We start from the raw sequence: 16268 nt of genomic DNA, 5'->3' as shown, positions 1-16268 counted from the left end.
CTCTTTCAAAATCCAAACCAAGTTTGCTCCCGCCCTGCCATAGCAAACAACAGTTTCCCAGGGGTGGACACCCCGAGACACTGCAGGAGCCAGCCCTGGGGTGTAACGGTCCCCAGGGCCCTCAACGGCTCCAGGAGGGGGCCACGTAGCCCCCCTCCCACAATATACGAAGCCCCAGGGGGTGGTGGTCCCCAGGGCTTGGGGGCTTTTGAGCCCCCCACCCATTTTTTAAAAGCCCCGGGGGTAGCGGTCCCCAGGGCTGGGGGGTCTTTGAGCCCCCCCACCCATGTATTTTGCTGGGGGGTGGCCTTTGAGCACCCCACCCTTTTTTTGTAGCCGCGGAGGTGGCGTTCCCCGAGGCTGGGGGGGGCTCCTCTGGGCCCCCATCAAATGTAATATTTTTGCCCCCGGGGCTAATTATTAAAGAAGCGCGGGAGGCAGGATCTGCGCACTCTGCACACATTTTGCTGTCTTTGAAACCCCCTAAGCAGGTCTAGAGGGTCAAGGTATTTCTACCCTGCCCCCTTTATATGTTTTGCACACTTGTTCCACTGATTTCTTGAGCCTCGCATCTACCGAGGCACAAAATGGCTGCCAACACTTCTTGGTTTGGAGTGTTGGCAGCCAGTTGACAGCCAATTAGCATATCCTGTCCACCCTATTACACGTGCATTGTTGTCGATGGCATTTTAAATACCACAGGCAGGACATCCGCCACTTTTTGGAGGATGCCTTGCTCTGTAAAACACTAAATACAACCTCAAGTTCTCTCACCGTAGTACATGCACTGCTTAGAAATATATATATATGTTGCTGGCTGGCTGTAACAAAGAGCGAATAAACTGGATAACTGATACCAAGAAGCGTGTGGTGTAATTCTGACAAACACGAGAGTGCATGAGGAACCAACTCCCTGAAACGGGAAAACAGAATCTATATATATATATATATATATATATATCTATTAGAGAAGTCCTCACGTTACACAAACATAAGGAAAAGCCACACTCAGGAAAAAAAGGATTTAATGATTTATTCACCTTTAATACATCGTTACATTTAATTTCAGTCAAGCTGAATTTTGAACTCTGTTTCTTACAATGAAATATATTTTATTGTGCTAAACAAAGCATTTTTCAGATGACGTCTAGCCACTCAAGTTTTCTTGTTCTTACATCACAATGGGAATGGCCAGAGGTCAGGATGGATGTATTCTTTCAGAACATTCTGTCTATCCACTCCCTTTCCTTCCATGTTCCTGGAGTCAGAAAAGGCCTCAAACACTTTTGTGTCTAAGATGCAGCCTGCAAGCAATTCCACAAATTGCTGCTCACGTCCGTGAGCTGCTTTCAGGGCTTCAGCCAATATTATATTCTGAATGCACACTTTGAATCATGAATGCACCTGTTTCTCTCTGCACACTACCCATTGACTTCGGCCAATGCTATTCCATGACTTGTCATGAAGTTTCACTGGTGCACAGTATGAGACACTGCAATGATCCTCTGGGCCTCCTCATCTTCACTTAGTGGCTCACCCAAAGCAACATGGTGACTATCTACAATGTACCATGACTTCCAGGTATCTGCCTAATTCGTCAGTCACAAGCTATGGCAGTTCCGGGGATAAGGTTGTAGATAACGCCATGATAGAGTTGCTGACACTTTCCTGCCCTAAACTTTCATTTTACAATGTAATTTATTCTGGGAGATGTAGTCCTGGTTCAACTTAATTGAACAAATTCATCTAAACGTCTGCATCACAATAGTATAAAGAACATTACTGGACTGGAAAATGTATTCTGGATGACATGAAGCTGTCTGGTAACCTAATGCTGGGGATTGCAGTGTCCCTGTCAGCTTCAGAAGAGAGGAGATCCACAAAATGAGCCCCAGCAAAGCAGCACATAGCACTCACTATTACTTCACATCAGTAACTAAAAGAAGATCCCCTTAAAGAAGTCAAATTAGAGTACACTTAAAACACGTTGATATCCTTGTAGTAGATTAAGATTGTGATGTTTCTGTTTCTACCTTAACATCCCTGGAGATCATCCAAAATGTAAATACAAGAAATCTGTTTGTCTTGTTACATTATAAATATTGATGGGTGTAAATGCTCTTGTGTTCACATTCAGAGCTTCTTACATCTTCTTACAGCATCTCCACAGCAGAGCAGCTGCCATTTGAAGATGGGTCTGTGGATGTGGTCACGTCTACATCAGCGGTCCACTGGTTCAACTTCGAGAAGTTTATGAAGGAGGCGGACCGTGTCCTCAAACCCAATGGATGCCTAATTCTGCACATCCTGTCAGAAGACGTTGCACTGCACTATAAGGACCGATCAGAGAGTGTATCTGCTGTCTTCATCGAGGTGAGAACTTGAACATAACTAATTATGGTTCTATTGTTTATAGACATGTAGGACAGGGTCTGAGTTGAAGGATTCTGAGCAAGTAGATCTGTGTTATAACAATGCAGAACAAGTTAACTTAACCATATCACACTTTCAGGTGGAGAGCAATACATTAAGGCTGTGATAAAGTTTAGAGAACCGTGTTCTTAACTGGGCAATGGACAACTGTTCACCCCTGTTGCAAGGTTGAATATTATGTGGTATGGCTGGGAGGCCTTACCATGCAATATTCTCACAATAGACAGTGGATAATCCTTTGACTCAACACTAATAATATTTAGCTCAAACCTAGAAGTGTGGCAAAGAGCAGTCAGGCATTACTGGAGTGACATGTGTTAAGCATTTTACAGTACCATCGAAGTGCCTAAGTAATTGAGACTGTTCTAAAGAAATCCAACACTCGTTTATAAATAAGAGAGATATTTATATATAAATATAGACACCCAAATGAACATTGTATTATACTTACAACCGGAGTTGTGGATTCTTTAAAGTGTTCAAAAATAGAAGTACTTTAAATCAAACTGGTCCCATTGAAATTAACTGAAAATACAGGTGGCACTCGGTCACGTGCAGGGTAAGTTCAAATGAACCCTCTTGTGGATAAGGTCATGGCGGTCCCTAGATCAAGTGCCAACAGTCGTTACTTCATTACCTTGCCTAGGGAGTCCTTGTGCAGCAGTGACTTGGCTGTCTTTGGTACGAAACGGTACCTGCGGGAGCTTTCAAACTTGCAGTACTTGACAAAACCACAATTAGAGATGAGTTCCACTCTACCCACAGAGAGTAGAGGCCTTTGGGGCCCTAGGACCTGGCTTCAACAGCTGGATTTCTTCTACCTTGCTCGGCAGCTCCAGGTACAGAGGTAACTGGAAGCTGTTAATCACTGAGGCAGGTCGCGCCAAAGATGCTTTACCACACACTGGACTACTCCAATTTCAGCATACAAGAACCCAGCAGCAGGACATCACTTCTCTTTGGACTCTCTCTCAAGAGACCCAGTGGATTGCAATTCTTGTGATGCAGCTCATTGATATCCTGCAGCTTGCAGGGTACTAGACCCACCAATCCTTGGGTGTCTGCTTCAGTTTCTGTCAGCCACTGCAGTCACTCTTTCTGGGAGCAATGAGCTCATGCCACGTACAAGCGTCAAACACACTGTTCCAGTATATGGTTTCTTCAGGGCACTTAGGTGTCCTCTCTTTGCACTGTGGTGGAGTCCAAGGTTCTGTTTTTGGCGATGGCGTCTTATTTGTGCTTCTTCTTGAATTTAAAGTCAGAACTGAGGTTCTGGTGTCAGGGTAGTCCCTTAAATCCTAGTTTAGGGATGTTAAGGGCATGAAGGCCAGTGGCCAATGGGCTACTGCTCCCTGCAGCTAACCCTACCCTGAGGTGACAACATCCTGTGGTTGTATGTCACCTTTCTACCCAGAATGTTCTAATTTAGGGTCTTTCAACATGGCAGAACCCTTCCTTGGCCATACAGATTGCTTAGCCTACCGTAAAAGAGAGGCTTAGGAGGACAACCTTAAAAGTGACTTACTTACATGAAGGCCGTGGTGTGCCTCTGCAGCACATGGTCTGTGCAGAGTCACTCTTGAGAAGACAGGCTGCTTGTGCAGTGCTGCAATGGCAGACCTGCAGACAAACTTTTACTTGGGTTACACCTGGTGGCACAATATAGTGGTGCAGCCCTGGTGAACCCTTTACCACCCTGATACCATACATCTGCTAGGGACTTATAAGGGGGCAAAGTACCTTGCCAATTGGGTGTACTAATTCACATCACTTTTTGGGAAATGAGCAGTCGCACTAGATCCTTGTTAGTAGGTCCCAGTGCACTGTCAGAGTCACAAACCAGCAGGGGGCATGGCTCGTCAGCCAAGATGGTGGGCGTACCCTGAAGGAGCTCCGTGCCTGGGGCCCATTAATCCACCACAATCATCCGTATTCTGGCTTCATCTCCCTTCATGAGCATGCCCACTGTGTAGCACATAGAAGCCGAACACAAGAAGCATCGCGGCCAGGGTCTTGCAGGCTGTCAGGACTGGAGCAACCAACAGCGTGACCCACAGCCATTTTGGAGAGATGAGCGGAGACCTCAGCACGATTGGCCTGAGACCCCCATCACGGCCACCGCACTGCAGCAATTGAGGGAAGCAGGCTGCAGGCCATACACAGAAGGCGATTGCAGACGCAGGTCAGAAGGCGTGGAGTAGGGGGGAAGCAGAAAATTCCAGCTTCCTCCCCTCTCCACCCCCCCCCCCCTCCCCTCCACTGCCATGCCGAACCCTGGTAGCGACACCCTAGGCAGCCACCACAAGTAAAGATTCTGCGCTTGGCTGTGATCCGACGGGGAAGTGGAGGCCTTCCCAGTTGCGACCGCAGTAAGGCCCGGGGGCTTTATCGAGGCCAGGCGTGTCTGCTCACCAACTACAATCCCCTGCTGCGCGGGCATAGATGAGAAGCAGCACTCGGCAGAAGAGGATCAAGCCCAGGAGCACGAAGCTGAGTGGCTGCTCAGCTCATGAGCCACTGCAGCCCCGTCAAAAGCGAGCTGATTAGGGCTCCAGGAAGGAGACGGGCTAAACTTCCCTGCGACTGCCCATGTGGACGCACCCATCAAATGCCATAAAATGGTGTGACCTGACAGACTCTGCATCAAGAGTTCATGCACTGATCAGTCGCCCCTAGAGGTGCAATGCAGGGATTAGAGTACCCCAGCAGTGGCCTGTGAGGTGTGGTCCTGCAACCACCTAGTATTGGCACCTGGCTGGACCTGGGTTTTATGTCGTGCCTTGTTGCAGAAGGTGAGAGGGCTTTACCCTAAAAAGTACAGAGTCCGCAGGAGCGATGTAGAGGCTTATCCGGGGCTAGAAAGCGGGGGTCCGCATATTTATTTATTTATGGGTTTATACCGCGCTGGAATCGACTCCCGAAGGAGTATCTCTGCGCCCAAAACACCAGAAACACAATTTAAGGGAGCAATCATTTTAGAGATGAGCTAGTTCTGGAACAGGAAGGTTTTCAGCTTTTTTCTGAAGACCAGATGTTCTGGACATTGCCTGAGAATCAGGGGGAGCTTGTTCCATAAAGTAGGGCCGACCACTGACAGAGCTTTGCCGCCCTGTCTTGCCTTTTTTACAATAGGCACTCGAAGGAGAAGCTGGTTGCTGGATCTAAGGGAGCGGGCAGGATTATATGGTACACATTTATCTGTCAGATATGTAGGTCCTAGTCCGTTTAGACTCTTATGGATTACCCAACAGATCTTGAATTTTATCCTTTGCGCGAACGGATATCCAATGTAGTTTGTCCAAGAGGGGTTTTGACGGAGATCTGGGGGGCGCATTCAGGACCAGCCTAGCAGCAGTGTTTTGTACTACTTGGAGTTTGGCTAATACTCCATCATTGGCCGATGCCAACAGCCCGTTACAATAGTCAAGACGACCAAGTACGAGGATCTGCACCAAGGTTTTTCTGTTGAAATCAGGGAGTAGGGGGAACACTTTACGGAGAAGACCTATAACATGGAAGCAAGAACCCACAATGTTTTTCCATGCTGCTTTAGGGATAGCTCCTGGTCCAAACGTACCCCCAGGTTCTTCACGACCTGGCCTAGGTCTTGAGGCCACCAATCAGGGGTCCATAGTTTTTTGGCTTCCACAAAGAGCATGGCCTCAGTCTTACCTACATTGCATTGTAGGAAGTTCGAGGACATCCACTGGGCAACTGCCTTTATGCCGTCGGAGAAAGATGTTTTAACCTCGGTGGTAACAGATTTAAATGGAAAAAAGAGCTGTGTGTCATCCGCGTATGACACCGGGATGAAACCAAAAGCTTTCATGATCACAGAGCTCACTTGTCACGCTGCTGAATTGAAATACTGCCCGTGTTTTTAATTGCCGTTCCGGCACTTGTTTATTTTTTTTAATTTTCACAATTGTTGTTTTGCTGCTGCTTTGACCCAAAACTGTTCGCATTTCCTGCACTTTAAAAACAAAAAGACCACCACTCACCACTTTGGTGAGCTTTGCGCTGTGTCTGCTCCCGACCGCCATCTTGGGTGTGGGACCAGGGGCTTAGAGACGCTCCCAAGACGCCATCTTGGGTAGCCTACTAGTGTTGTAGGGTCATTTGGTAAATAGTATTTAAAGACTTAGGAGACTAGCGTGTAACACAGAACTCGCTTGTCACGTGGCTGAATTGAAATACTGCCCGTGTTTTTAATTGCCGTTCCGGCATACGTTTATTTTTTCAAAAATTTGCACAATTGTCGTTTTGCTGCTACTTTGACCCAAAACTGTTCACATTTCCTGCACTTTAAAAACAAAAAGACCACCACTCACCACTTTGGTGAGCTTCGCGCTGTGTTTGCTCCCGACCGCCATCTTGGGTGTGGGACGAGGGACTTAGAGACGCTCCCAAGACGCCATCTTGGGTAGCGTACTAGTGTTGTAGGGTCATTTGTCAATTACTATTTGAGTACCTAGAATGCAGGCGCGCAGCGCATGCGTGCAGCAGGCGCGCCACTGGCATGCCGGAGGCGCGCCAGAGGCATGCCCGTCTGCGCCCGTCCGCACCAGGACGGTCCCAGGGGCCAGTAATTCTGCTCAGGAACATGCCTAGTCCATCAACTTCGGTAATATTCTTAATTATACTACTATGGAGTTAGTCGTTTAGGCATCGTTCACTCTCTCAGTGTATAACCTGTACTCCTCCCGTTCATGGTTTTAAATGTAATCGCTGTGGTTTTTCATTGGGTAGGATGACTAGGTGTAGACTGATGAAGAGACCCCGTAATCATGGTTAACCAAATTTAAAAAAAACGCTCTTTCTCTGCCACAAACTCCAGTTTTGGAGCATTAATTGTAGGTCCCTTCCCAAACATAAAAATCATATTTATGACTTCCTAGATGCTGAAAAACCTGACGCTGTGTTTTTGACTGAAACCTGGCTACATGCCAGCTCTGAACCTGATATTGCTGTGGCCCTCCCTCTTGACTATGTCATGGTTAGAAAGGATAGAGACACTGGCAAGGGAGGTGGCATTGCAATAATTTTTAAGTCCATTTACAGCTGTAAATTTGAAGCCTTCCCTCTCCAAGGATGTGAGGCCGCTCAATTTAAACTAGCTGTAAGCCCCCAGATGACCCTGTCTGGTCTTCTGATATATCATCCCCCAGGGAATTCTAAATTATGGGCTACTTCCTTTTCAGATATCATTGCCCCTCTTTTATTGAAGGCTGCTAACTTTACTATTGTTGGTGACCTGAATTTACATTTGGAGGACCCACAGTGTAACGTCAGCAAAGCCTTTTTATCTGACTTAGAAGCTCTTAATATTCTGTTGTGCAATTCAGGACCTATGCATACGGCAGGACATTTTTTGGACCCTATCCTTTCTAATCTTCTGTTTAAATGCGATCTAGTTGCCCGCCCCTTGGAGTGGTCGGACCATTTTGCAGTTCAAATTCAAATTCAAAAACTTTATTCGATCATTAGTTGATAATAATCATAAAAGTACATACAGCATAAAATACACAAAAATACAGCTTATTTAGGACATATTCATGGGTCAAAGGACATATTATTTCTCAGGTGTACCGATTTTAAAATATATACAGCAGTAAAAAAGCAGATATCATGCGAATCAAGACCAAATAAAAGCCTCATGGCAGATTCAATAGTGGATACATTATATTTTTTAAAAAGTGGTTTCAAATAGGTTTTACGCAGATAAAGATAAAAGGGGCATAACAATAAAAAGTGCTCCGAGCTTTGCTTTGTGATCCCATCACATGGACAGGGGGCAATAGTGTGAATCTTAATATATGGATACGCAACAAGCAAATGAACGGTCCCCATCCGCAATCTTGTCAATACATATTGATGAGAACGAATGGTAACCAATTTAAGGTATCCTGCGAATCCCGGACCTACCATATTATATCTATCATAAAACACATGTGTAGAATACTGGAAAGTAGCAGCCTTACGCTACACAGCACTGGCCCTTAAAAATACATATTTAAGCTCTTTCTTGGGGATGTCTATAACACAGGATGGGTTTTCACGCACACTTAAGTTAAAAACATCTTTAAATGCATGAATGATATAATTGAGCCAGGGGATACAGGAACATTTGTCCAAGTGGAGACAGTCTAAAATGATCTTTTTTGTGAACCCCGTCTGCTCCTTGATCCAGATAGATCTCCACACTAGAAGAGGTCTTAGACTGATTAGGTCGGAAAGATGATCCAGACCAACCTCCCGATGGATCAGATTTGTTGATGCAGAGGATGGTAGACACAAAAGCTTTTTAAGAAATTTATTTTCCTCCACCTGGAGCACATTATGATTACAATGGCCCCAAACACCTGAACCGTAAAGGGCCAGGGCAACACATTTATGGCGATATAGGTACAACATATCGGGTATCCGCCTGGAGCCTAACTTTGATGCGAACTTGAATATACCAAAAGAACACTTGCCCATTTTAGCTCTGACATTGATCATTTCAGAGGCCCACATCCCTCCGCTATTAAAAGTGATACCTAAGTAGCAAAATTTTTCAACCACTTGTATTGTATGATCCATAACTGTAAAAGGTCTTAGATTTTTAACTTTCTTGCCGCAGGCCAAAATAAAAGTTTTTGAATTATTAATTTTTAATTTCCTCCCTTTGATAAAATCCACAAATTTGTCCATGAGTTTCTGCAGCCCAAGGGGGGTTCTCGAAAGTAGGACCGCGTCATCCGCGTAAAGCAGTATTGGAATGGGCATACCATCTGCGGTTGGTGCGTTGGCATTGACTGCACGTAATTCAGACTCAATGGCGATAATAAAAAGGGAGAAAAGGAGGGGGGCAAGGACACATCCCTGCCTAATACCGCAGCCTAACGGGATATTCTGGGAACACTCACCTAATTGCCCATAGCGTATCTTTGCCGATAGGTTCCTATACAATTCGGCCAGGAAGTAAATGATTTCCCGTGGGGCTCCCATATCCAGTAAAGTTGACCACAACAGACCATGGTTTACCAGGTCAAAGGCACTGGAAAGGTCGGCAAAGCAAAGAAACAGTGAGCCTTGCTTGGCACGAGTATATTTGCCTATGATAAGGTCCAAATTTATACACTGTTCTATCGTGCCTAACCCCTTACGGAATCCGAACTGGGAGTCCGCAAGGACACCTTTTTCTTCGCCCCAGTCCTCCAGGCGACTCAATAGAACCCTGCTCATAATTTTTAGGGAGGCGGTAAGTAGTGAGATCGGGCGATAGTTTTTGGCCTCTTCTCTCGCACCTTTTTTGTAAATAGGGATAATAATAGACTCCCCCCAGACCTGTGGAGCCGTAGTCATTGCTGCTGCATTAAAAACCTTGGTTAACAGTGGGCTCCAAAAGGCTACCTCTGCTTTATAAAGATCGACGGGTACCCCATCGGGACCAGGTGCCTTCCCCCCCTTGCTACACTGGATAGCAGTATCCACCTCGGTCACTGTAATGTTAAGGGGTAGGGGGGTGACCACAGCCTCCTTATCAGCCCCCGCCTCTAAACCATCAGGGTTAAAAATGCTAGAAAAATGGGCAACCCACTGTTCTTCGCTCACCTGAGCGGACAATACCGGAGCTTCATCCTTTTGTAGGAAAGGGCTGTTGACCGTTGACCAAAATAACTTAGTATCCTTAAGGTCAACGGCCAAAGTCAGATTGTTCCATGCTTCTTCCCTCAATTCCTGTTTTCTCGCCTTCAGATGAGTTGTATATTCCCTCCTCAGGGCCCTTACGGCTTCCCTATCCCTCGGTTTGTGGTTAAGAGCTGCTTTCAATTTACGTAGGGATTTGGTGCATTCCTTATTGAACCATCCACTGGTGGTCCTAGTGCCTCTAGGTTTTGTACCGGTTAGAATTTTAGCAATGTTTTTATTGATGGTGTCAAAACTGGCTAATATATCGGCACTTCCTTGATCGGGTTCAAGACAACATTCTACCTCAGCTAAACAGGCAGACACTATGGTGTTTAATAGGCGTTCCTCATTATGCCTGCCCCATTTAATTCTCGGGCCATTTGGTCTGTGTGGGACTACGTCTGTCACTATACCATGTGACACCTTAGGCTTAACCCCCCACAAAGAGAGATACATGGTTAGGCAATTATGATCACTGAGGGATAAGTCTACAATTACAGGGGTGGTACACAAAGCCAAAATACTGGAGGAGACAATGAGGTAATCAATAACTGTCGCGTGGTTCCTGCCTATAAAGGTAGGTATCGGGTTACCCTCACTGTCTACACCAGTTGACATAATACATAAATCCAATTTAAGCATGAGTGTGTTTAAGGAATCTCCATAGGCCGAGTGTGAGAAGTGGTCCTGATCTTCGCCATCTTCCCCTCCATACCCGCACACCCTCATGCCAACAAGGGGGCACTTCTTAATATTGAAGTTGCCTCCCCACAAAAATTCAAAAGACACTCCACTGCGGTCACACAACCTATCAACCTCCGCCTCCAGTTCTTCAACCATAACGGTATTGGAGTGGTTAAAGACGTTATTGTAGTGGTTTATTAATAAGACATTCATCCCATTCCTATGTTGCAGCCATAACAACTGCGAGTGCCGACCAACAATCAGATGGGTTTTCACTTGTACCGGCAACCTCACAGAAAGCAGTATCACCAACCCCCCCACTGGCTCTCCCCTTGTTGGATGGCTGGGCTTGACAATTATAGGCAACATACCCATCATGATAAACATCTTCAGTCGGCCAGGTCTCCTGAAGGCACATGATGTCAAATTGGGTTAAGAATTCTGACCACCCTAGACAATCCGTCTTGTTATTCCACCCAGCAATATTCCAGCTCCCCAACTTATATCCTCCCTCAGATGAGATTACAGCCTCGTTGGATAGAGGACTTGTTTCGGGAGGGGTTATTTTCATGGTCGTTGGGGCATCAAATAACCTAGGGGTACTACCACACATTGATGAGCTTATAGGTGTTATGGTACCATCTCTCTGTATAAGGGGTCCTGGATTGCATAGAGTCTGCCCATTATGAAATCTATTACAGCTGGAATAATGGGCTGTATCGTGCCCCTTAGGTAGGTTGTCCGTAATAGAGCCTCCCACCTCCGCACACAACCCCAAATTCCCCGCTGCAACTTCACAAGTTCTCTCGCCCACCTCCCCCGTTGTTAGTTGGCTTCAATCACAGTCCTCCAAGCCACTAAACAGGTCAAACCTATTGCTGGTCTCTAAAGGCGTGAAGGGTTTGAGGTGGTCCATTCTTCTATGTGTTAGGGAATTATGCCGTGGAGCCACAATATTCCATCCATGTGGCTCAGCTACTAATGTGGTATAACGACCTTTGGATGTAAAGCCATTATTATAAATAGGTGGACAGTATGAATTAGGTATACAAGGATACCCTTGCCTATGCAATGGGGGAAGAGGGGCTAACAGGGATTGATGATTGGGTGGAAAAACCACAGAGCGAGGATAAAAGTAAGTAAGAGGACGTGGGGTGATACGATTACTAACGTGATCAGAGGACCAGTTAAGGATAAACTGAACAGCATTCTGGTCTCTAAAATTTATGACCACTATATCTCCCTCAATGTCTTTGGGTCTTCCCCCCAGCCATGGGAGGCGACGAACGTGGACGATTTCGCCATAGATGTTGTTATTTGCAATGGGTCTATTTATACTCAACCAATGCATGATTTTGTTTTTCAATTGGGCAAAGCCCTCACGTTTGTTTACCTCTAGCTCTGGCACCCCAGTAAGGACCACCACAAATGGCACTGCTTCTGGTGGGAGTTCTGGAAGGGGGCCCTTATTAACATTACCCCGAATAGGTCGTCCATTCCCCCTAGCACTCATCTGGTCCCCTACGGCTTTATCTGACCTCTTCGTCGATCCGCTGGCCGTTACAGCAGAAGGCGGTATGGAATTAGTTTTTGGTAATACGGGGATGGCTTTAGATATGTTATCTCTTGCCGTAAGTAGTGGTTGTGACGTGACTGCAGACTGGGCAGGGACAGGGGGTAAAGTAATAACTGGAATAGTAGATGGAGTTGGTAGAGTAGAAATTAGTGGAACAGGATTAGATGGTACCTTAGTAATTGCTAACTTGTTACCCAATTCACGCTCTATCTTTCCAAGCCTATCGTCCATTTTATTAAGTCTATCAACGATGGCAAGGGTATAGGTCCTAATTATAGACTCTATGCTATCAATTAGGACGCCATTTGAGGATTCCTGTAGTGTCTCAACAGCATGTAAATTATCTGATATAGAGCTGTCCTGTACTTCGTTAAGGGTGGGGCAAGGATGTGGAGGTGATGTATGTATCCTTCCTTTATCCGTACTTAATACCCGATTTCCACCTATAGTAGCATCATTTTTAACTCCAAAAGTGGCATGATTAATTTTCCTCTTAGATAGGTCGGGCTGTTTCCGCCTTTTTTTATTAGGTGGGGGACCAAATATTTTAGTAGACGTAACTTTCTTAGCCCCAGTTTTTACAATTTTAATTTGCCTAGGGAAAGGGGTAATTTGTGCCTCAGTAATAACTATGGTTTTAATGGTGCTGGGGTTAATAGGGTTAGGTGTAGTATTACTAATATCTTGGGATTCGGGGTCATTCGTAGGCATAACCTCTCTAAATAATAAAGGGACGCTATCCTGGGTGAGAGGGCAATCAATCTCAGTTAAGGTGCCCTCCAAGGTAGATGGAATCAGGACAGGGGAGTCAATTAGTAATCTATTTTTTAGACTTTCTACCGAGCGGCGTCGCTCAGCCCGGCGTTCTGCTAAGGTAGGGGTAGTGGGGGTATCCATAACGGATTTCCTAAAGTAATTATCTAGAGTCCCATTGATCAGAATCGCAGATTTGTCTGAGCCAACCTGCTCCGGGGTTAAAGTTTCAGTGGACATAACAACCAGTAATAATAAACCCCCGAACACTTACTCTAATAGTCCAGGATAGTACAAAGTTCGTTTAGGGGTTCAGGCCCGACCCGGCCTCCTCGGGCCACGGAGGGCAACAGAGGGCCCGCTCTTTGCCCGGTCTTAGCCCCGGCCTTAGTCCCGCGTGCGCGTTCACGAATACGTATATGTAGGAGAGTTGGGGGCGGGAAGAGACTCCAGGAGCGCTCAGGTGTTAAAGCGCTAGGCACCCTGGTTCTCGCAGTCCCGGCCCCTGCAGCGTCCAGGTAGAGTCCAAAAGTCCTTTTCCTTTCTGACACGGCACTCCAAGGATGTGGGGGTTGGCAGAGTTCAATTCACGTCGGCAAAGTCAGCACGATTGTCCCCCAGGCTGCAAGCGGCACCCGCGGAGCGGGGGCCGCGAGCTTTAAGTAGCTGATAAGGGCGGAGAGCTGGGGGCGGGAAGAGACTCCAGGAGCGCTCAGGTGTTAAAGAGCTAGGCACCCTGGTTCTCGCAGTCCCGGCCCCGGCAGCGTCCAGGTAGAGTCCAAAAGTCCTTTTCCTTTCTGACACGGCACTCCAAGGATGTGGGGGTTGGCAGAGTTCAATTCACGTCGGCAAAGTCAGCACGATTGTCCCCCAGGCTGCAAGCGGCACTTTGCAGTTCAATTTTCGCTGACCCGTATGGGGACTGTTGATAATGGAGGCGGTAACACGGAAGAGAGCTTCCGACGTTGGGGCAAACTTAACATCAATGAACTTAATATGCTCCTGTCTGAAACTTTACCAGATGTCAGCTTACCTCTGCCTATGTTAGACGCAGTGGTTTCTAAGTGGCTGAATGCTGCTATTGATAAACTTCTCCCTTTGGTATCTAAACATCCTTTGCCCCACCGTCCCCCTGCGTCATGGTTTTCCAAAAACTTAAAGACTATGAAGTCCCGATGTAAGGCCCTCGAGAGGATATGGAGACGCTCTTACCCACTGTCCTGTAAAGCAGACTATAAAGAGGCCCTTAGAGATTACCATAAACAGTGTAAAATGGCTAGAGCTACCTATATCGCCAACACTGTGACACAGTCCCAAAACTGCTCCCGTAAACTTTTCTCTGTGGTGAAGAAGCTAACAGGCTCTGACACGACCCCTGCCCCCCTGTCTTAGATGAGGAACAATGCAATTCTATCGCAGAATTCTTCATAGCAAAGGTGGGGCTCATATATGACTCTCTGGGCACTCCAACCCTTGCCGAAGAATTAACTTCGATGTCGGTTCCTGTTCACAATAACATGCCTTGTTCGGCAATTAAACTATCAGCCTGGCTACCTTTTGATGATGTTTCCTTTGCTCGCTGTTTGGAAAGTGTTAAATCAGGCTACCCATGTGACCCTCTACCGGCCAAGATTTTGAAACAACTTGACTTGGACTCTCGCTGTGTTTTGAAGAAGCTTCTTAACTCCTCCTTGGAAGAGTCACATGTCCCACAGGAGTGGAAACAAGCAATGATTATTCCTCTCCTAAAAAAGGCTGGAGTTGATGCCTCTAATTGATCTAACTTTAGGCCTATTTCGCTGTTGCATATCTTTTCTAAGATCTTAGAAAGACACATTAACACACAGCTTACTCATCTTGTGGAGAGATTGGGATTTCTGCATTCATCTCAATCAGGCTTTAGGTCCCATCACTCCACTGAAACAACGCTTTTAGTAGTTACTGAGAGATTGCGTCACTGTATCGATCGCGGAGAAACATCTGCACTCATTCTTCTTGATTTGAGTACGGTCTTCGATACGGTGTCACACTCCATCCTTCTTGCATCTCTTCGGTCTCTAGAAGTTGAGGGTCCTGCTCTAGTCTGGATAGCCTTTTCAAGTTTTTTTCTGCAAAGGCATCTTCTAAAATTTGCTCGTCGGCGTTCAGTGTTCCCCAGGGGTCTATCCTTAGCCCGCTACTTTTTAATATCTATGTTAGACCCCTGGCCACCATAGTGGCCACCATAGTGGAGGAAGCGGGTCTTACCTTATTTTCATACGCCAACGATACTCAAATCATTTTTTCCCTCTCTAATGTGGAAGGTGGCAAAATCTCTGTTCTGAAACAGAGACTGACTAGGGTCTCCGAGTGGATGCGGAGTAATTTCCTTAAACTTAATGGAGACAAGACCGAGGTTGTGATCCTGGGCAAGGGAAGAGATCTATGGGGTCCCCAACATTGGCCCAAGGATATGGGCCTCACTCCTCAACCCGTTGCTCAGGTTCGCAATCTCGGATTCATCATCAATGAAAAGCTTACGATGCGGCAGCAGGCAGTAAAGGTAGCCTCCACCTGTTTTGCCACCTTAAGATGGCTTCAAAAAATCCTTTGGATGCTCCCTGTTTCCACACAAAGGACTGTATTCCAGGCATTAGTTGTTTCCCGCCTGGACTACGGAAATGTCCTCTATCTTGGAGCTGACCAAACAACAGTAAGCAAACTCCAAGTTGTGCAAAATGCTGCTGCAAAGTTTTTATGCCATGTTCCTCGGAGAGTCTCTGCTTCCCAAGCACTCTATGATCTTTATTGTCTTAGGATTGCTAGTCGAATTAAATTTAAGGCTCTATGCTACATCTTTAAGATTAAACAAGGTTCAGCCCCTGGGTACTTACAGGATCTCATCCAGGCCTATAAGCCTAGCTGCTCCTTGATATCCTCGGGGAAAGGTGATTTCGTGATTCCGAGATTCAAGCTGGTAAAAATGGGCGGCCGCTCATTTTCTCATCTAGGTCTGAAATTTTGGAACGCTATGCCTGTTAGTCTAAAAATCTAAACGAATCTGCTTCAATTCCGTAAGGGACTTAAAACCTGGCTTTTTCAGAATCGATTAGGGTGTCTCTTTTCAGCAAAATTTCATGATATGTTCTCTCCCTCTTTTAATTTATCC

The 16268-nt window shown here is 46.2% G+C and overlaps 1 protein-coding gene across 1 annotated transcript in view; it reads left to right on the top strand.

Moving 5' to 3' along the window:
* The window catches only part of LOC147731311 (uncharacterized), a 96282-nt gene that overhangs the window by 60945 nt on the left and 19069 nt on the right, over positions 1-16268 (top strand). Inside the window, exon 4 of the mRNA XM_086954180.1 lies at positions 2160-2373. Within this exon, the coding sequence (XP_086810306.1) occupies positions 2160-2373 (214 nt within the window). The remainder of the gene's footprint in view (positions 1-2159; positions 2374-16268) is intronic.

This window comes from Lissotriton vulgaris, chromosome 2_1 (genome assembly GCF_964263255.1).
Source record: "Lissotriton vulgaris chromosome 2_1, aLisVul1.2, whole genome shotgun sequence".
NCBI lineage: Eukaryota > Metazoa > Chordata > Amphibia > Caudata > Salamandridae > Lissotriton > Lissotriton vulgaris.
The sequence above is the reverse complement of the archived record's forward strand: the minus strand, read 5'-3'. Positions and strand labels throughout refer to the sequence as shown.